General features: G+C 31.0%; 1 protein-coding gene across 1 annotated transcript in view; it reads left to right on the forward strand.

Annotated features, from left to right (window-relative positions):
• Positions 1–22,816, forward strand: part of Idh3b (isocitrate dehydrogenase [NAD] subunit beta, mitochondrial) — a 302,997-nt gene that overhangs the window by 197,928 nt on the left and 82,253 nt on the right. The window contains exon 7 of the mRNA XM_089093086.1: positions 22,117–22,326. Coding sequence (XP_088949212.1) covers positions 22,117–22,326 — 210 coding nt within the window. The remainder of the gene's footprint in view (positions 1–22,116; positions 22,327–22,816) is intronic.

The raw sequence follows: 22,816 nt of genomic DNA on the forward strand, positions 1-22,816 counted from the left end.
AAACTTCACATACTCGTAGCTGGAGAACTATAACATGCTACAATAGGACGTAACGGAATATCTTTCTTATGGATTTTAGGCAGACCATAAAACTTTGGGGCTGAACAACCTTTGGGGCTTACATTGATTGTATATCAAAACTAAACAATCTAGATTCTTCTGATATTTTGATATTTATAGGTTTATCTTTTAAGAAATCCGAGTTTTTTATATACGAATCTTGGAGATATAATTAAGGTTTAAGTGTCGTTGCTACCCATTTCTCGATTTTTACCGTTGATGAATTGGTTGTTGAAACTATAGTTCTTAAAAGGATACCTATTTTATGTATTTTTAGAATACCGTAAATTCTTGGGCAGACTAATCACCTCGGAAAAACTTATAATGCATGTGGGGTCTAATACTTCCATTTGTTTTAAGGTCTTCTAAATGCTTATTTGATTTTGTAACATACAATTCAGATGGATCTGAGTTAAGTTTTTTATATGTTGAAGTATCCTTCAGAATTGTTTCTATTTTACTATCATAATCATCTTTTTCTAGGATTACTACCGTATTGCTCTTATCCGCTTTCGTTATTATTAGAGAATCATCTTTTTTTTAATCTTTTTAAACTTTTTTATTTTTGTTCTTAAGATTTTCTTTAAACTAATTTGTTAAAATATTCAGGATCCCTAGGCTTAAGTCATCTACATTATTTATATAATTTAGAAACTTAAGAATCCCTGTCTCAATCTTTGAAATAATTTCATCTATCGGTACATTTTTAGGATTTAGTCCGAATTTTATACCTCTTTCAATAGTAGAATGGCCTTATTGAGTCGTGACAGTACCACGTGGTTTATGGTTTTCTCACTGAGAATGAAAAAACAGGAATTTTCTCACTTGGAAAAAAAGGAATTTTGTCACATTTATGGTTGTTTTCTTGGATGGTTATGTGTGTTGTTCGATTTATTTGATGTTTTTCTCGGATGTCAACATCAAATTATGGATGTTTTATGGTTTTTGTAAGTGAGAATATGAAAAACAGGAACTTTCTCACATTTATGTCTGTTTTCATGGTTTTTGTCAGTGAGAATGGAAAAACAGGAACTTTCTCACATTTAAGGATGACAACAGCAATTTATGTTCCTGTTTTATGTCTGTTCGTTGTCAGTGAGAATGGACATGCTCGACGCGAATGCTATGAGATTGTTTGGCTAGCCTAACCTGAGAAATTGATTTACATAATTGCTAGGGGAAATTATTGATTTACGAAAGGGAGAATTAAGAAACATTAAGGCTTCTTTAATCTTAGGTCTGAGGGATAAACGTTCTTTAGGTCAGAGAGAAAAATTAATATTCTATTTTTAAATAGGGCTTCATCGATCTTTAGTGTCAGGAATTATAAATGACATCACTTCTTATCTTGGAATTATGCGGGGGTCTAAAGAGATAGAAAATCTATTTTTAAATACGGCTTCACGAAGCTTTAAGTCGGAGAGATAAATTGATATTCTAACGAAACCATAATAGTTTAGCTAGGAAAATTTATGAGATGAAGAGATTAACGTAGGAAAGGGTTTCCTAGAAATTTGAAATGCGTAAGCGCAGAGATGCCAAACAAAAGGAACACGCTGAAATTACGTTTAGGGATTATTTGGGCGAAACCGTTTTATCCATTTTATGGGATTATTTCGGCGAAACAGTTAGAGACATTTTGAAAGAAGATTTTAGGAAAGGTTTTAGAAGAGAATTTGAGGGTGAAACTCTGTGGTCGTTATAATACACAAGTTCCATTTGAACAGTGTTGTGAGGTCCTCTACCCCAACCCCAAAGGGTTCCGATCCCCCACCCCAACCCTGAAGGAAGCCCCCGCTACTCAAAGGTCCCCCAAGCTCCCAAAGAGCCCCAGCCCCCCAAACGCCCTCCTCAGACCCTCAAAGGCCCTCTTCTGGTCCTCAAAGCGCCCCCGGACCCCCACAGGGCCCCCCCCCGGGCCCCCGAGGTCCTCCCCCCGGTCCTCAATGGTCCCCCGGGCCCGAGACGCGCCGCCGGCCAGGAATGCGCCACCGGGGACTGCGCCGCCGGGGGCTTCGCCGCGGGTCGGGGGGTGTATCGCATGGATGCGCCGCAGGGATGCGCCGCAGGAATGCACCGCAGGGAAGCGCCACAGTGATGTGCCGCAGGGATGCGCCGCTTTTTTTTAGAGTTCTAGTTTACTTTAATTTTAGTTAAGAGTTTGATGTTTTACCTTTGAGTTTCAGTGTTTGAGTTCTTGTTTAGTGTTAGTTAAGAGTTTATAGTTCTTAGCTTAGAGTTTTTGTTGAAGTTCTAGTTTAGTTTAGTTTTAGTTGATAGTTTAGAGTTTTAGCTTAGAGTCTTAGCTTAGAGTTTTTGTTAGAGTTCTATTTTATTTTAATTTTAGTTAAGAGTTTGATGTTTTACCTTTGAGTTTCAGTTAGAGTTCTAGTTTAGTTTAGATTTAGTTAAGAATTTAGAGTTTTTAGCTTAGAGTCTTAGCTTAGAGTTTTTGTTGAAGTTCTAGTTTAGTTTAGTTTTCGTTAATAGTTTAGAGTTTTAGCTTAGAGTCGTAGCTTAGAGTTTTTGTTAGAGTTCTAGTTTATTTTATTTTTATTTTAGAGTTTAGAGTCTTAGCTTAGTCTTAGCTTAGAGTTTTTTTGTTAGAGTTCTAGTTTAGTTTAATTTAGTTAAGAGTTTGATTTTTTTACCTTTGAGTTTCAGTTAGAGTTTTAGTTTAGTTTTAGTTAAGAGTTTGTTGTTTTACCTTAGAGTATTAGCTTATATTTTTTATTTTATTTATATTTTATTTTAGTTTTAGTTTATATTTTAGTATTTTATCTTAGAGTTTTTTTTGTTATAATTATATTTCTTTTCAATTTTAGCTAATAGTTTGATTTTTTACCTCTTAGTTTCAGTTAGAGTTATATTTTATTTTTATTTAATAGTTTAGAGTTTTTATCTTAGAGTTTTTATTTAAGTTCTAGTTTAGTTTAGTTTTAGTTAATAGTTTAGAGTTTTAGCTTAGAGTCTTATTTTAGAGTTTTTGATAGAGTTCTAGTTTAGTTTAATTTTAGTTAAGAGTTTGAAGTTTTACCTTTGAGTTTCAGTTAGAGTTCTAGTTTAGTTTAGTTTTAGTTAAGAATTTAGAGTTTTTAGCCTAGAGTCTTAGCTTAGAGTTTTTGTTTGTGTGTGTGTGTAAGTTTTTGTGTGTGTGCGAGTTTTTTTGTGTGTGCACATATAAATTCTATTTTACTAAAATAATATAAAATTTTCGCGTGTGTATGTGTGTGTAATAATTTTTTGTGTGTGTTTATGTTTTTGTGTGTGTTTAAGTTTTTGTGTGTGCTAGTTTTTGTTAGTGTGTAAGTTTTTTTTGTGCGTGTTTAATTTTTTTTGTGTGTGTAAGTTTTTTGTGTGTATGTAAGTTTTTTGTGTGTGTAAGGTTTTTGTGTGTATGTAAGTTTTTGTGTGAATGTAAGTTTTTTGTGTGTGTGTAAGGTTTTGTGTGTGTGTAAGTTTTTTTTTTGTTTGTCTGTAAGTTTTTGTGTGTGTGTAAGTTTTTGTGTTTGTATAAGTTTTTGTGTGTGTGTGTAAGTTTTTGTGCGTGTTTAAGTTTTTGTGTGTGAGTAAGTTTTTGTGTGTGTGTAAGTTTTAGTGTGTGTGTGTAAGTTTTTTTGTGTGTGTAATTTTTTTTGTGTGTTTTATTTTTTTTGTTTTTATGATGTGTTTTTTTTTATTTTTGTTTGTTTTTTTTTTTTTGTTTTTTTTTTTTAGTTTTTTGTTTTTTAAGTTTTTTTGTTCGTGTTGTATTTTTGTTTTGTTTATGTTAGTTTTTTGTGTGTTTGTAATTTTTGTTTTTTCATTTCATTTTTTTTTTGTCTGTATTGCGTTTTTAAGTTTCTCTGTGTTTATTTTTTTTTGTGTGTGTGAGTTTTTTTGTGCATGTGTTACTTTATTTGTTTGTTTTAGTTTTTTTTTTTTTTTTTTTTTTTTTTTGTGTGTTTTATGTTTTTGTTTTTATGTATTTTTTTGTGTGTATGTAAGTTTTTGTTTGTGTGTAATTTTTTGTGTGTGTGTATTTTTTTTTGTGTGTGTAAGTTTTTTTTTGTTTGTGTGTAAGTTTTTTTTTTTTGTTTAAGTTTTTGTGTGTGTGTGTAAGTTTTTGTTTGTGTGTTAGTTTTTTTGTGTGTAAGTTTTTGTGTGTGTGTTAGTTTTTATGTGTGTGTAAGTTTTCGTGTGTGTGTAAGTTTTTTTGTGTGTGTAAGTTTTTGTGTGTGTGTAAGTTTTTGTGTGTGTTTGTAATTTTTTGTGTGTGTGTGTTAGTTTTTTTGTGTGTGTGTCAGTGTGTTTGTGTGTGTCATTGTCTGTGTGTGTGTTTAAGTTTTTGTGTGTGTGTGTGTGTGTGTAAGTCTTTGTGTGTGTGTTTGTTTATGTGTGTGTGAGTTTTTATGTTTGTGTTATTTTTTGTGTGTGTGTAAGTTTTTTTGTGTGTGTGTAAGTTTTTGTATGTGTGTAAGTTTGTTGGTGTTTGTATGATTTTGTGTGTGTGTTTTATTTTTTGTATTTGTAAGTTTTTGTGTGTGTGTAAGTTTGTTTTGTCTGTTTAAGTTTTTGTGTGTGTTTAAGTTTTTGTGTGTGTGTGTAAGTTTTTTGTGTGTGTGTAAGTTTTTGTGTGTGTGTAAGTTTTTGTGTGTGTGTAAGTTTTTGTGTGTGTAAGTTTTTGTGTGTGTGTAAGTTTTTGTGTGTGTGTAAGTTTTTGTGTGTGTGTATTTGATATTTTTTTTTTTTTAGTTTGTTTTTTTGTGTTTTTTTTTTTGTTTGTTTCTGTGTTTGTGTGTGTGTATGTTTTTGTGTGTGTGTGTGTTTGTTTTTTTGTGTGTTTTTGTGTGTGTGTGTTTTTTTTTGTGTGTGTGTTTGCTTTTGTGTGTGTTTGATTGTTTGTGTGTGTGTAAGTTTTTGTGTGTGTTTAAGTTTTTTTGTGTGTGTGTAAGTTTCTGTGTGTTTGTTAGTTTTTGCGTGTGTAAGTTTTTGTGTGTGTGTAAGTTTTTTTGTGTGTGTATGATTATGTGTGTGTTTTATTTAGCGTTTGTGGGTTTATGTTTGTGTGTTTTTTGATTAGTTTGTTTGTTTTTTATTTTTTGTTTTTGTGTAAGTTTTTGTGCTTGTGTGTTTTTTTGTGTGCGTGTAAGTTTTTGTGTGTGTTTATGTTTTTTTGTGTGTTTAATTTTTTTTGTGTGTGTAAGTTTTTGTGTGTGTGTAAGATTTTGTGTGTGTTTGAGTTTTTGTGTGTGTACCAATATCAATTCTATTTTCCTAAAATAATATAAAAATTTTCACTTCAATTCAGATTTTTCTCAAACAGATGAAAGAATTTAAAATACTGTTCTAAATTTTTCATAGAAGATAGAAAAGTTCAAGTTCTCTTCTGAATTTTACCAAATAACATAATTCAATTCTAATTTCTCCAGAGAAAATAAAAAGCTTCCACTTCAGTTTTAAGTTCACCAAGACATGATAAATTTAAAGTTCACTTCTAAATTTTTCCGTAGAAGATAGGAAAAGTTATACTATGATTCTGATTATTTTCCATGAAGATAAAAAGTTTCACTTTAATTCTAAATTTTCTTAAATTCAATTCCGACCTTTCTCAAAGAGATGAAAAAATTTAAAGTTCTGTTCCAAATATTTTCCCAGAAGAAGAAAAGTTCAACTTCGATTCTGAATTTTCTCAATGAAAATGAAATAAGTTATAGATCAATTCTATCTTCCCAAAATAATATAAAAAGTTTCCACTTCAGTTCAGATTTTTCTCAAAGAGATGAAAAATTTAAAATGCTGTTCCAAATTTTTCATAGAAGATAGAAAAGTTCAAGTTCTCTTCTGAATTTTACCAAAGAACACAATTCAATTTTAATTTCTCCAGAGAAAATAAAAAGCTTCCACAGATTATTTTCCATGAAGATAAAAAGTTTCACTTTAATTCTAAATTTTCTTAAATTCAATTCCGACCTTTCTCAAAGAGATGAATAAATTTCAAGTTCTGTCCAAATATTCTCCCGGACGAAAAAAAGTTAAACTTTGATTCTGAATTTTCTCAATGAAAATGAAATAAGTTAATGATCAATTATATTTTCATAAAATAATATAAAATTTAACACTTCAATTCAGATTTTTCTCAAAGAGAAGAAAACATTAAAAAAACTGTTCCAAATTTTTCTTACACGATAGAAAAGTTCAAGTTCTCTTCTGAATTTTACCACAGAACTTACTTCAATTCCAATGTCTGCAAAGAAAATGAAAAGAATACACTTCAGTTTTAAGTTGACCAAGACATAAAAAGTTTTAAGGTCAGTTCTAAATTTTTCCATAGATGACAGGAAAATTTATGGTGTGAGTTTGATCATTTTTTGTGAACATGAAAATTTTAACTTTAATTCTAAATTTTCTCAAATTCAGTTCTGACTCTTCACATAGGAATGAAAAAATTTAAAGTTCTGTTCCAAATTTTTCATTGATGATAGTAAAATTTATACTTTGATCGCGAATATTCAAGTTCTCTTCTGATTTTTACCAAAGAACACAATTCAATTCTAATTTCTCCAGAAAAAATAAAAAGCTTCCACTTCAGTTTTAAGTTCACCAAGACATAAAAAATTTAAAGCTCAGTTCTAATTTTTTCCGTAGAAGATAGGAAAAGTTATACTATGATTGTGATTATTTTCTATGAAGATAAAAAGTTTCACTTTAATTTTAAATTTTCTTAAATTCAAGTCCGACTTTTCTCAATGAGATGAAAAAATTTAAAGTTCTGTTCCAAATATTTTCCCGGAAGAAGAAAAGTTCAACTTCGATTCTGAATTTTCTCAATGAAAATGAAATAAGTTATTGATCAATTCTATTTCCCCAAAATTATATAAAAAGTTTCCACCTAATTTCAGATTTTTCTCAAAGAGATGAAAAAAATTTTAATATTGTTCCAAATTTTTCATAGAAGATAAAAAAGTTCAAGTTCTCTTCTGAATTTTACTAAAGAACACAATTCAATTCTAATTTCTCCAGAGAAAATAAAAAGCTTCCACAGATTATTTTCCATGAAGATAAAAAAAAATCCATAGAAGATAGGAAAAGTTATACTATGATTGTGATTATTTTCTATGAAGATAAAAAGTTTCACTTCAATTTTAAATTTTCTCAAAGAACTGAAGAAAAGTTCAACTTTGATTCTGAATTTTCACAATGAAAATGAAATAAGTTATTGATTAATTCTATTTCCCCAAAATATTATAAAAATTTTCTACTTCAGTTCAGATTTTTCTCAAACAGATGAAAAAATTTTAAATACAGTTCCAAATATTTTCATAGAAGATAGAAAAGTTCAAGTTCTCATCTGAATTTTACCAAAGAACATAATTCAATTCTAATTTCTGCAGAGAAAATAAAAAGCTTCCACGTCAGTTTTAAGTTCACCAAGACAAAAAAATTTAAAGTTCAGTTCTAAATTTTTCCATAGAAGATAAGAAAAGTTATACTATGATTTTGATTATTTTCATGAAGATAAAAAGTTTCACTTTAATTCTAGATTTTCTTAAATTCAATTCCGACCTTTCTCAAAGAGATGAAAAAATTTAAAGTTCTGTTCCATATATTTTTTCGGAAGAAGAAAAGTTCTATTTCGATTCTGAATTTTCTCAATGAAAATGAAATAAGTTATTTATCAATTCTATTTTACTAAAATATTATAAAAATTTCCCATCCATGTCAGATTTTTCTCAAAGCGATGAAAAAATTTAAAACATTGTTCCAAATCTTTCATAGAGAATGGGAAAAGTTATACGTTGAGTGTGAATATTCTTCATGAAGATATGGAACTCCGCTTTAATTCTGAGTTTTCTCGAAGAAGTGCAAAATGTACAAGTTCTCTTCTGAATTTTCTGAGAGAAGAGAAAAAAAGTTAGCTCAATTCTGAAATTTACCATTGAAAATGAAAAAGCTTCCATTTCAGTTCCTAATTTCTCAAAGACATAAAAAATTTAAAGTTCAATTCTAAATTTTTCCATAGAGGATAGGAATGGCTATACTATGATTGTGATTATTTACCATGAAGATAAAAAGTTTCACTTTATTTCTAATTTTTCTTAAATTCAGTTAATTCATATAACCACCAAAAACAATAGGTTAGGTTATGTATAAATAAATATTAATAAATAATTATAAACATTTCTACATGTTTAATTTATGTTAGGTTATGTAAACTTATCACGAGCGCTCATGATAAGCTAACCTAACCTAACTTAAACATGGTAAAAAGATTAAATTAGGTTAGGTTAGGCTAGATTAAGTTAGGCTAGATTAAGTTAGGTTAGGTTAAGTTAGGTTAGGTTAGGTTAGGTTAGGTTAGGTTAGCCTACGTAAGCGCGCGTACGTAGGCTAACCTAACCTAACTTAACCTAACCTAAATTAATCTAGCCTAAACTAACCTAAATTAATCTTTTTAACATGTTTAAGTTAGGTTAGGTTAGCTTATCATGAGCGCTCGTGATAAGTTTACCTAACCTAACCTAACTTAAACATGTAGAAATGTTTCTAATTATTTATTAATATTTATTTATACCTAACCTAACCTATTGTTTTTGGTGGTTAGATGAATGAACTGAATTTAAGAAAAATTAGAAATAAAGTGAAACTTTTTATCTTCATGGTAAATAATCACAATCATAGTATAGCCATTCCTATCTCCTATGAAAAAATTTATAATTGAACTTTAAATTTTTTATGTCTTTGAGAAATTAGGAACTGAAATGGAAGCTTTTTCCTTTTCAACGCTAAATTTCAGAATTGAGCTAACTTTTTTTATCTTGTCTAAGAAAATTCATAAGAGAACTTGTACAATTTGAACTTCTTCGAGAAACCTCAGAATTAAAGTGGAGCTCCATATCTTCATGAAGAATATTCACAATCAAAGTATAACTTTTCCTATCTTCTATGAAAAATTTGGTACAATGTTTTAAATTTTTTCATCTCTTTGAGAAAAATCTGAATTGAAGTGGAAAATTTTATATTATTTTAGGAAAATAGAATTGATCAATAACTTATTTCATTTTCATTGAGAAAATTCAGAATCGAAATTGAACTTTTCTTCTTCCGTAAAAATATTTGGAACAGAACTTTAAATATTTTCATCTCTTTGAGAAAGGTCGGAATTGAATTTAAGAAAATTTAGAATTAAAGTGAAACTTTATATCTTCATGAAAATAATCAAAATCATAGTATAACTTTTCTTATCTTCTATGGAAAAATTTAGAACTGAACTTTAAATATTTTATGTCTTGGTGAACTTAAAACTGACGTGGAAGCTTTTTATTTTCTCTTGAGAAATTAGAATTGAATTATTTTCTTTGGTAAAATTCAGAAGAGAACTTGAACTTTTCTATCTTCTATGAAAAAATTTTGAACTGTATTTAAAAATTTTTCATCTGTTTGAGAAAAATCTGAACTGAAGTGGAAAATTTTTATATTATTTTGGGGAAATAGAATTGATCAATAACTTATTTCATTTTCATTGAGAAAATTCAGAATCGAAGTTGAACTTTTCTTCACTTCTTTGAGAAAATTTAAAATTGAAGTGAAACTTTTTATCTTCATAGAAAATAATCACAATCAATGTATAACTTTTCCTATGGTGTATGGAAATTTATTCTCATCTTCATGAAAAATAATCCATGGGAGCTGTTCATTTTCTCTGTTTAAAGTAGAACTGAAATGTTTACGTTGGTAAATTACTAATTGAAATTAAACTTTTCTATATTATATGATAAAATTTGATTATTATATTATAAATTTTAATCCCTTTGAGGCAAATATGGAGCGAAGTTGAAAATTTTTATATTATTTTGGGAAAATAAAATTGATCAATAACTTATTTCATTTTCATTGAAAAAATTCAGAATCGAAGTTGAACTTTTCTTCTTCCGGGAAAATATTTGGAACAGAACTTTAAATTTTTTCATCTCATTGAGAAAAGTTGGAATTGAATTTAAGAAAATTTAGAATTAAATTGAAACCTTTTATCATCATAGAAAATAATTACAATCATAGTATAACTTTTCACATCTTCTACGAAAAAATTTTGAGCTGAACTTTAAATTTTTTATGTCTTGGTGAACTTAAAACTGAATTTGAAGCTTTTTATTTTCTCTGGAGAAATTAGAATTGAATTATGTTCTTTGTTAAAATTCAGAAGAGAACTTGAATATTCACGATCAAAGTATAACTTTTCCTATCTTCAATGAAAAATTTGGAACAGAACTTTAAATTTTTTCATCTCGATGTGAAAAGTTAGAACTGAATTTAAGAATATTTAGAATTAAAGTGAAACTTTTCATCTTCACAGAAAATAATGAAAATCATAGTATAACTTTTCCTATCTTCTACGGACAAATTTAGAACTGAAATTTAAATTTTTTATGTCTTGGTCAACTTAAAACTAAAGTGGAAGCTTTTTATTTTCTCTGGAGAAATTAGAATTGAATTATGATCTTTGGTAAAATTCAGATGAGAACTTGAACTTTTCTATCTTGTAAGAAAAATTTGGAACAGTATTTTAAATTTTTTCATCTCTTTGAGAAAAATCTGGATTGAAGTGTAAAATTTTATATTATTTTAGGAAAATAGAATTGATCAATAAATTATTTCATTTTCATTGAGAAAATTCAGAATCGAAGTTGAACTTTTCTTCTTCCGAGAAAATATTTGGAACAGAACTTTAAATTTTTTCCTCTCTTTGAGAAAGGTCGGAATTGAATTTAAGAAAATTTAGAATTAAAGTGAAACTTTTTATCTTCATGAAAAATAATCTGTGGAAGCTTTTTATTTTCTCTGGAGAAATTAGAATTGAATTATGTACTTTGGTAAAATTCAGATGAGAACTTGAACTTTTCTATGTTGTAAGAAAAATTTGGAACAGTATTTTAAATTTTTTCATCTCTTTGAGAAAAATCTGAATTGAAGTGTAGAATTTTATATTATTTTATGAAAATAGAATTGATCAATAACTTATTTCATTTTCATTGAGAAAATTCAGAATCAAAGTTTAACTTTTCTTCTTCCGGGAAAATATTTGGAACAGAACTTTGAATTTTTTCATCTCTTTGAGAAAGGTCGGAATTGAATTTAAAGAAAATTTAGAATTAAAGTGAAACTTTTTATCTTCATGGAAAATAATTTGTGGAAGCTTTTTATTTTCTCTGGAGAAATTAGAATTGAATTATGTTCTTTGGTAAAATTCAGAAGAGAACTTGAACTTTTCTATCTTCTATAAAAATTTTGGAACAGTATTTGAAATTTTTTCATCTCTTTGAGAAAAATCTGAACTGAAGTGGAAACTTTTTATATTATTTTGGGAAAATAGAATTGATCAATAACCTATTTCATTTTCATTGAGAAAATTCAGAATCGAAGTTGAACTTTTCTTCTTCCGGGAAAATATTTAGAACATAAGTTTAAATTTTGTCATCTCTTTGAGAAAGGTCGGAATTGAATTTAAGAAAATTTAGAATTAAAGTGAAACTTTTTATCTTCATGAAAAATAATCAGAATCATAGTATAACTTTTACTATCTTGTACGGAAAAATTTAGAAGTGAACTTGAAATTTTTCATGTCTTGGTGAACTTAAAACTGAAGTGGAAGCTTTTTATTTTCTCTTGAGAAATTAGAATTGAATTATGTTCTCTGGTAAAATTCAGAAGAGAACTTGAACTTTTCTATCTTCTATGAAAAATTTAGAACAGTATTTTAAATTCTTTCATCTGTTTGAGAAAAATCTGAATTGAAGTGGAAAATTTTATATTATTTTAGGAAAATAGAATTGATATGGGCACACACACAAAAACTCACACACACACAAAAACTTAACACACACACAAAAACTTACCCACACAAAAAACTTACACACACACAAAAACTTACACACACACAAAAACTTACGCGCACACACAAACTTACACACAAACAAACACTTAAACACACACATAAAATTACACACAAACACACAAACAAACACACACAAAAAAACTTACACACACACAAAAAAATACACACACACAAAAACTTACACACACAAAAAAACTTACACACACACACACAAACTAAAGAGAACACAACCACTAACAATAAAACAATCACTTACACACACAAAAAAACTTACACACACACAAAAACAAAAACACACAAAAAGAAACTTACACACACAAAAACATACACACACACAAAAACATACACACACACACATACACTTACAACCACACAAAGAAAAATACACACACACACACACAAAAACATAAACACACACAAAAACTTACACACACACAAAAACTTACACACACACACAAAAACTTACACACACACAAAAACTTACACACACACAAAAACTTACACACACAAAAAAACTTACACACACTCAAAAACTTACACACAAAAACTTACACACACACAAAAACTAAAACACAAACACAAAATCAAACACAAACACATAAAAACTAACACACACAAAAAAACTTACACACACAAAAACTAACAAACAAAAAAAAACTTAAACACACACACAAAAACTTAAACACACACAAAAACTGAAACACACAAACAAACTGACACACACAAAAAAATTTACACACACACAAAAAACTTACACACAAACAAAAAAAAATAAACACACACAAAAACTTAAACACACACAAACACTTACACAAACATAAAATTACAAAAACACACTTACTTACACACACACACACACACACATAAACCTAAAAACACAAACAGAAACTTACACACACAAAAAAACTTACACACACACACAAAAACTTACACACACACACAAAAACTTACACACACACACAAAAACTTACGCACACACAAAAACTTACACACACACAAAAACTTACACACAAATAAAAACTTACACACACACGAAAACTTACACACACATAAAAACTTACACGCACACAAAAACTTACACACACACAAGAACTTACACACACACAAAAACTTACACACACACACAAAAGTTTGCACACACACACACAAAAACTTACACACACACAAAAAACTTACACACACACAAAAGAAACTTACACACACACAGAAACTTAAACACACACAAGAACTTACACACACACAAAGACTTACATACACACAGAAACTTACATACACACAAAAACCTTACACACACACAAAAGACTTACATATACACAAAGAACTTACACACACAAAGAAACTTACACATGCACAAAAAAACTCACACACACAAAAAAACTTACACACAGAGAAACTTAAACAAGCAATAAATACACACAAAAACTTACATACACACAAAAACCTGACACACACACAAAAAAATAACATACACACAACAAAAATAAAACACGCACAAAAAAACAAAAACACACACAAAAACTTACACACAAAAAAACTTAAAAACAAAAAAAAAATTACACAAAAACAAAAAATTATTACAAACACAATTACACACACAAAAAAACTTACACACACAAACAAACTTACACACACACACGAAAACTTACACACACATAAAAACTTACACACACACAAAAACTTACACACACATAAAAAAAAACACACACACAAAAAAAATTACACACAAACAAAAAATTACAAACAAACAAAAAATTACAGAAACAAACAAAAAAACTAAAATACAAAAAAAAAATAAAACAATCACACAACAAAAAACACACACAAAAACTAACAAACACAAAAAAACTTACACACACACAAAAAAATTAAACAAACAAAAAAATTACACAAACACACAAAAAAAAAAACACACACAAAAAACTTACACACACACAAAAACTTACACACGCACAAAAAAAAACTTACACACACACAAAAACTTACACACACAAAAACTTAAACACACACAAAAACTTACACACACACAAAAACTTATTACACACACATACACACGCAAAAATTTTATATTATTTTAGGAAAATAGAATTGATATGTGCACACACAAAAAAAGTCGCACACACACAAAAACTTACACACACACACAAACAAAAACTCTAAGCTAAGACTCTAAGCTAAAAACTCTAAATTCTTAACTAAAACTAAACTAAACTAGAACTCTAACTGAAACTCAAAGGTAAAACATAAAACTCTTAACTAAAATTAAACTAAACTAGAACTCTAACAAAAACTCTAAGCTAAGACTCTAAGCTAAAACTCTAAACTATTAACTAAAACTAAACTAAACTAGAACTTCAATAAAAACTCTAAGCTAAAAAATCTAAAATATTAAATAAAAATAAACTATAACTCTAAATGAAACTCATATTTAAAAAAATAAAACTCTTAGCTAAAATTAAACTAAACTATAACTCTAAAAAAAAAAACTCTAAGATAAAATTCTAAAATCTTAACTAAAACTAAACTAAACTAGAACTCAAATTAAAAATCTAATATAATACTATAATGTAAAAAACCAAACTCTTAAATAAAAATAAACTAAAACTCTAACTGAAACTCAAAGGTAAAAAAATCAAACTCTTAACTAAAATTAAACTAAACTAGAACTCTAACAAAAAAACTCTAAGCTAAGACTAAGATAAAACTCTAAACTATAAAATAAAATTAAAATAAACTAGAAATATAACAAAAACTATAAGATACGACTCTAAGCTAAAACTCTAAATTATTAACTAAAACTAAACTAAACTAGAACTTCATCAAAAACTCTAAGCTAAGACTCTTAGCTAAAAACTCTAAATTCTTAACTAAAACTAAACTAAACTAGAACTCTAACTGAAACTCAAAGGTAAAACATCAAACTCTTAACTAAAATTAAACTAAACTAGAACTCTAACAAAAACTCTAAGCTAAGACTCTAAGCTAAAACTCTAAACTATTAACTAAAACTAAACAAAACTAGAATTTCAACAAAAAATCTAAGCTAAAATCTATAAACTCTTAAATAAAACTAAACAAGAACTATAACTGAAACTCAAAGGTAAAACATCAAACTCTTAACTAAAATTAAAGTAAACTAGAACTCTAACAAAAAGCGGCGCATCCCTGCGGCGCATCTCTGCGGTGCATCCCTGCGGCGCATCCCTGCGGGGCCTCCATGCGTCGCGTCACTCGGCCCGTGTCGAATCCCCCTGCGGGGCATCCCCATGCGGCGCTTTCCTGGCCCGCGGCGCTTCTCGGGCCCGGGGGACCTTTGCGGACCGGGGAGGGTCTTTGGGGTCCGGGGGGCCCTTTGGGGGTCCGGGGGCCCTTTGAGGACCAGAGGAGGGCCTTTGAGGGTCTGAGGAGGGCGTTTGGGGGCTGGGGCTCTTTGGGAGCTTGGGGGACCTTTGAGTACCGGGGGCTGCGTCGGGGTGGGGGGTGGGGTCTCGTAACCCTTTAGGGTTGGGGTAGAGGACCTCACAACACTGTTCAAATGGAACTTGTGTATTATAACGACCACAGAGTTTCACCCTCAAATTCTCTTCTAAAACCTTTCCTAAAATCTTCTTTCAAAATGTCTCTAACTGTTTCGCCGAAATAATCCCATAAAATGGATAAAACGGTTTCGCCCAAATAATCCCTAAACGTAATTTCAGCGTGTTCCTTTTGTTTGGCATCTCTGCGCTAACGCATTTCAAATTTCTAGGAAACCCTTTCCTACGTTAATCTCTTCATCTCATAAATTTTCCTAGCTAAACTATTAGGGTTTCGTTAGAATATCAATTTATCTCTCCGACTTAAAGCTCCGTGAAGCCGTATTTAAAAATAGAATTTCTATCTCTTTAGACTCCCGCATAATTCCAAGATACCAAGTGATGTCATTTATAATTCCTGACACTAAAGATCGATGAAGCCCTATTTAAAAATAGAATATTAATTTTTCTCTCTGACCTAAAGAACGTTTATCCCACAGACCTAAGATTAAAGAAGCCTTAATGTTTCTTAATTCTCCCCTTCGTGAATCAATAATTTCCCCTAGCGATTATGTAAATCAATTTCTCAGGTTAGGCTAGCCAAACAATCTCATAGCATTCGCGTCGAGCATGTCCATTCTCACTGACAACGAACAGACATAAAACAGGAACATAAATTGCTGTTGTCATCCTTAAATGTGAGAAAGTTCCTGTTTTTCCATTCTCACTGACAAAAACCATGAAAACAGACATAAATGTGAGAAAGATCCTGTTTTTCATATTCTCACTGACAAAAACCATAAAACATCCATAATTTTATGTTGACATCCGTGAAAAACATCAAATAAATCGAACAACACACATAACCATCCAAGAAAACAACCATAAATGTGAGAAAATTCCTGTTTTTCCAAGTGAGAAAATTCCTGTTTTTTCATTCTCAGTGAGAAAACCATAAACCACGTGGTACTGTCACGACTCAATAAGGCCATTCTACTTTCAATGAATTTCCTTTTGTTCTTTGGTTAACTCCTTTTTGCTTAAATTAATCACCCCAGGGCCTGGTAAATGATTAGGCTTATACATTGATAGTTTTTGTTTTTCTTGTTCCCTTTTCAACTGCAAAAAGTTTTGGTTTAATGCCACTAAGGGCATTAAGTTGAAACGTTTAAAGGGAGTTCCAATTAAACGAAAAAACTATACACATTGCAAGTATTAAAAGGGTATATAAGCAATATCATTGGCAGGGTTGCTCTATCAGAGCTAGTAATATCATTGATATTTCAAAGGAGCTAATTTTATTGGAAATTCAAAGCTCCAGTGCCCTTTTTAAGAGTTAAAAGTGATTGGAGTTCAATCAGCCCTCCTCTTTAGCTCATTATTTTCGAAAGACTTCCAATCAAAATTTAAGATAGCCATCTTTCTCAGCATTCCCGAACGGTCTTGTAACTGTGTCTCTAGGGCTATTGCGTAGGTCAACCCCCCATAGTTATGCAACTTGCCTATTATGTTTAAAAACTAAATGTTGCCTTAAAATTAACTAAAAAACACTGTGTGTATGCTGATTGCCAATAGGACAACTTAGCAATATCCCAAGAATGACTGAGGGTATTATGTTCAAACTTTCGGGGCTACTTCTATTGCTACTGTTGCTCTGAAAATTTAACTAAATCAAAAGAGTGTAAGTGTATCCAAGCTGTCAAACAGCATAGATAGAATTTTTTGCGAATGGTATTAAGTTTTATTTTCAGGTCAACTAGACGAGGTATAAGACTAAATTAAACACTACTATTTGTGTCCAGTTTTTTAAAAGGGTGAATGTTGCTAAAAATTGTTGAAAAATTTTCTCCAGCATACAAATAGCAGGCCAAACTATAAATTCTTAAAGAAAAACCGAAAAGATTTTAACTATTATTTTCTTTTTCACTGAAAAGACTATGTCAATATAAAACGAACAGAAATTAATTTTAAAAAAATTTCCACAAAGTAAGTTTTTCTAAGAAAAGGAAAGAACTCTGTTAAACCAAATGAGCAAAAATAGAATCAAATAATCTACCAAGCGTAAAATTACCACAAATCAACATCGATAAACAAACGAAACCCAAAACGAACAGAAATTAAAACAATTAACCGAGTCGTCAAATTCAAAACGAGCAGCAATTAACAGGATTAGGGCTCAAAACGCCTTTGCCTTCGCAAGGCCAGAAGATAATTTGTACTTTACTGAAAAAAAATACAAATAAATGTGCATTGTCAGTTTAATATACATATGCTGATATTTATTCCTTAAAATGTTAATAATATTTGATTTATCAAAGTTATAAAAGTGAAAACGTTTAATTTTTTTCAGTAAAGTACAAATTTTTTTCATATTACGGATAAAAATAGGAGTTAGATGAGCCCTAAAACAACTCTGATGTTCGAGTGCCCTGCCCAGCCTTTCCATTCGGGAAATGGCACGTAAATTCTACTTTTTTGGCGCTATATGGCACTTTATGATCAAATAGCAAGTAGAATTCATTAAAGGGGATCAGACAAAAAAATAAGCTTTTAATAGAGGCCTTAAACAGCTCTACAGCTCATATTCTATATGATATTCCATTGTTACTTTTTCAAAGTAACATTTCAATAGTGATATATTTAATTAACTTTAACAAAAATTTAAATACAAAAATCAATATTATTCACCCAAAACCAAACGGTTGACGTGGGGTGAAACAGGTAAAAAAAAAACATACATATAACGTCATTTAAATTCACTATAATAAGAAAGAAAGAAAAAAGAGAGAAAAGAAAAGAAAGAAAAAAATAAATAAAGAATAATAATAATACGACAGGGACAACAACTACATACCATATTCATGATGTGGGGTCGCACTCACAAACCAACAAGAAATTACAACTTAATTTAAATTAAATCAAATCTTAATCAAATCAAATTTAATCAAATAAATTAAACCAAGATTAATAAAAAAAAAGTCACCGTTACTGAATCAACTACAAATGGCCATTAATCTTCACTGGACAGTTTTGAAAAAAACGTGTTTATAAACTTTTGGTTACTGTGGGACGTGTTTCGCTCATTACTAGGTTAGGTTATCTAGGTTAGGTTACTAGATTAGGTTAGGATAGGATATCCTAACCTAACTAACCTAACTATCCTACTAGGTTAGGTTAGGATATCGCTGCAAGCGTGATTCAGTACAAAATGACTTCTTCAAAATTTTAATTGGATATCTGTTAGAGAAGAGCAACCAAAAAGGTGGTTGGAGGGGTAATAAATACCCTCAAATAACTTTTTATTCTTCAAAGGGTGCTAGAACTTTCAATTTTCAATCGAATGAACCCATCCGAAATGTTTGTAACATTTTGTTCCATACGAATGCCTATAGCCCACTTCACTCTTTTCTTAGGGAACGCCATTGCGTTATGATAAATACCTGAAGTGTTTAAGCCAGAAACTAAAAATTTCATTTATAATAATCTTTATAGTTTTGTAATATTGGATATTTGGCGGACGATGGTGGACGATGAGGCTATCTTCACGGCTTTGGGCTCGTTATCTTTTCCAGCAAGGTTTCTTTCTTTCAGTATGCCCTTTGCAACAAGAATGTTCGAAAGTTTCGTATGGTTTTGCACTATATATGATTAAATATGTCGTTTGCAACTCCAAAGAACTGTCGTCCTAACCAACCTGTCGTAAGCCGTCCTTCCTTTGGGAATAGCGAACCTTAAGGTAAATATAGCTCGCCTGAGCCGATTGAGACGGCTTTGCTGGTCTGAGGTGATATGGACCCCCAAAGAGCTGTTGCATGTTTTTGCTCCATTGAGTGGTCAAATTTCCAAAAATTGCTAAACATTCTATTTTTGTTTATGTTATTTGAACAGAATAGTAAACAGTTAGCCTATATACTTGTGTTGTTTGTTCATATTACCATGGAGCTGTATACTTGTGGTGGAGGTTTACTTACATTAGATTGCTCTATGCATGGTGGAACAACTGGTGCTCACAGGTGTGCACCAGATGGCTGAGAATGAATAATCTCTCGCTAAATCTATTTATATTGGAATAACCGGTGCTCCGAAATTTGCACCAGATGGCGAAGAGGGGATAACCTTCCGCCAAATCTTTAAATCTATATATGGTGGAACAAACGGGACTCCGAGGTGTGCACCTTGGAGCACACCTCGTGCAAGATAACTTCTTGCCAAGTCTATTTACTATGGAACAAGCGGCGCTCCAAAATGTGCACCAGATTGTGAAGAGGGGGTAACCTCTCACCAAATCTTCAAATCTATATATTGCGGAACAAGCGGCACTCCGAGATGTGCACCAGGTGGCGGAGAGTGGATAACCTCTCACCAAATCTTTAAATCTATATATGGTGGAACAAACGGCACTCCGAGGTGTGCACCTCGGAGCACATCTCATGCAAGATAACTTCTTGCCAAGTTTATTTATAATGGAACAAGCGGGGCTCCAAAGTGTGCATCAGATGGTGAATAGGGGGTAACCTCTCACCAAATCTTCAAATCTATATATAGCGGAACAAGTGGCAATCCAAAATGTGCACCAGATGGAGGAGAGTGGATAACCTCTTGCCAAATCTATGTATGATGGAACAAGCGGCGCTCCGAAATGTGCACCAGATGGTGAAGAGGGGATAACCTCTCATCAAATCTTCAAATCTATGTATATTGGAACAAGCGGAGCTCCGAGATGTGCACCAGATAGTGGCGAGTGGATAACCTCTTGCGAAATCTATGTCTGACGAAACAAGCGGCATTTCGAGATTTGCACCAGTTAGCGGAGAGTAAGTAAAGTTTCGCCAAATTACATATTACAATCTCGCCAATTACATTTAGCTTTTATGCCCCATATCATGCGAAAGGGCCCTCAAGTTAAATTACAAACTTGGTATTAAAAATATCAGTTTTGTCTCTCTCTTTTTTGTGAGGTTGCTCTGGCCCTAAGGCACGTCGCACAAAAGAAGCTGACGAAGTGAGCTTGTCATTTTAAAGGAACTTCGAGGCGATCTCTTCTGGGATATAATATGCTTAGATCAATTCTTCATTACTTTTTCTTCGAAATTTCAAGAATAACAGTTCTTAATCGATCATTCTTTTTTTTTTATAAAATTGGCGTTGCAGGAAGTTCTCAAGTAAATTAATGGATACTCAATTTAACCGCTAACTTTGCACAAAGATTAATCTTCTTATTGATTCGCTTCTACTCCATAATTCACTTTCAGCGAGCAATATCTCCAAAAGTCCTTATATGCAAAGGACAGGGGATATAATTTGTTTGCTTTTTTGTAGTTATTTCTCTCCCTGTTCATAGTTTTCCAGGCACTGAAGAATATTAATTTATATTTGGGGGTTAAAAATCCAGCCCAGTTCTGTTAATGTGGAAGTATTTGCTGACCAAGTTTTTTCTTTTATGGAGCATTGTGGATTGAATATAGTTAGCCATGAAATGCGTTTTCTTGAACGAAAAATGTTGCCAGCATCAACTATCCTAAAAGCAGCCGGAAAGTGATTTCGCTGTTGAAAGAATAGTTTTATTTATTAAACTCGGAATTTAATACATGACAATCGTATTTTAATAAAGTTAAGTGGAATAACTATTTTACGTAGAACCTCATGAAAACCAAAAGAGGGAAGGTCGATTTTTATCCCCCTCCCAAGAATTTCTAGGTTTTAATGATGTGTACCATATACCCTGTATTGCTCATACGATCGGTTCGTGTATTTATTTTCTTTATTATAATTATACATATAATTAGATATCTTTGTATAAACTCGTAACGATTGCACTAGTAATTTATTGTGAAGTAACAAAGGCTACTTCAAAATAAAATTACGAAGAGGATTGTATTTTCGTAAGGCTTTCAAAAGTCATGGGCCAGAAAGCTTTCTAAATTAGCGATTTCAGTGACTTTTAATGATTTGACTACTTCTTGGGTTGATAGTGGTCTGAATGACCAGAATTAATTTATTATTTGTCTTAAACTAATTTTTTTAATTTTTTTAAAATCAAATATCGTCGTTTTCATGTTGGAAGGAGAGCTGCTCAAATAGACATTTAGTAAGGATGCTCTCCCATGAGTATAGCCTTATTGATTATAAGTTATTTTAACAAGAATTCAAAATTAAAAAAAACTTAATTCTGTATGGTACTTTAACTCATCCTCTCTCCTTCACTGGACTTTGTATTTTAGAAATAAACGAAATGACGAAGGTTACCAAAAAAAAAAAAATGGATTATTTTAGTTTATTTTATTATTGTTTTTTATTTTAGGCAGTGTTATTTTATTTTTTATTATTTTAGTTGTTTATGGATTATTTTATATAGTGTATTTTAGATCCATCGTTTTTTGTCTTTAATTTGTCTAAGGAGGAGAAGCCAATGACTCGGCCTTTTTGGAGCGTCATTGGTTCATTGGATCCTCCTTGTTATATCTTAGGTCAGTAAAAAAAAAAAGTAGCCTTTTTGTTTCTCTGTGGTGTGATCTTGAAAAGTTAAATGTGAACACAAACCTTACAGCTGCGTGAGTCATTTAGTCATTTATGTGTCGTGTGAGTCATTTTATAATGAGTCATTTATACTGAGTCATTTTGATTGTGTCTCGTAAGTTGAAATCTGTTTCTTATTCAATTTTTTTTCTTTAGGTTGCTGAGTTATACCCCAAAATTAAATTCAATGCGATGATTATTGATAATACAACGATGCAAATGGTCTCAAATCCCCATCAGTTTGATGTTATGGTTATGCCAAACTTGTATGGCAGCATTGTTGGTAATGTCGGTGCCGGATTAGTTGGTGGTGCTGGTATTGTAGCTGGTGCTAATTACAGTGCCGATTGTGTTGTTTTTGAACCGGTGAGTGTATTAATCTTTTAAACATAACCAGACTGTGTCCAGGATTTCATGGGAAGGGGGGTATAGGTACCCAAAGAATGAAGGAAAATGAATTTATTTCCCGTGGACTTCATCTAACGGTTTCAAATAAAGGTTAATGCCAAACTGCTAACTCGACAATCCCCCGCCCTCTTCTGTACACTTGTATATTACGTATTTGGGCAGATACCACGGTTTCTATGGACGGCGAGCCGGGGTAGACCTAATCGTTTTTGTTCTTGTTTCGAATTTCTTAGCCAAGTTTTTAGCCTTGAAAGTATGAGGAAGACTTTTGTGGTAGCAGCAGTTACAGGTAATGTCACTGAAAAGCAAAAAGAAAAGAAACATTTGGGAAGATTGAAAAATTTGGCAAATTGAATTTGCCAAAGCTCAACCTCTCTCATCAATCACTCTGTCTCCGATAAAGCATCAATAAATAAATTCTCATTTTCAACTTCTTTTCCATATTTGC

This window comes from Artemia sp. Qi Xiang Cuo, chromosome 8, assembly GCF_049724085.1.
Source record: "Artemia sp. Qi Xiang Cuo chromosome 8, ASM4972408v1, whole genome shotgun sequence".
NCBI lineage: Eukaryota > Metazoa > Arthropoda > Branchiopoda > Anostraca > Artemiidae > Artemia > Artemia sp. Qi Xiang Cuo.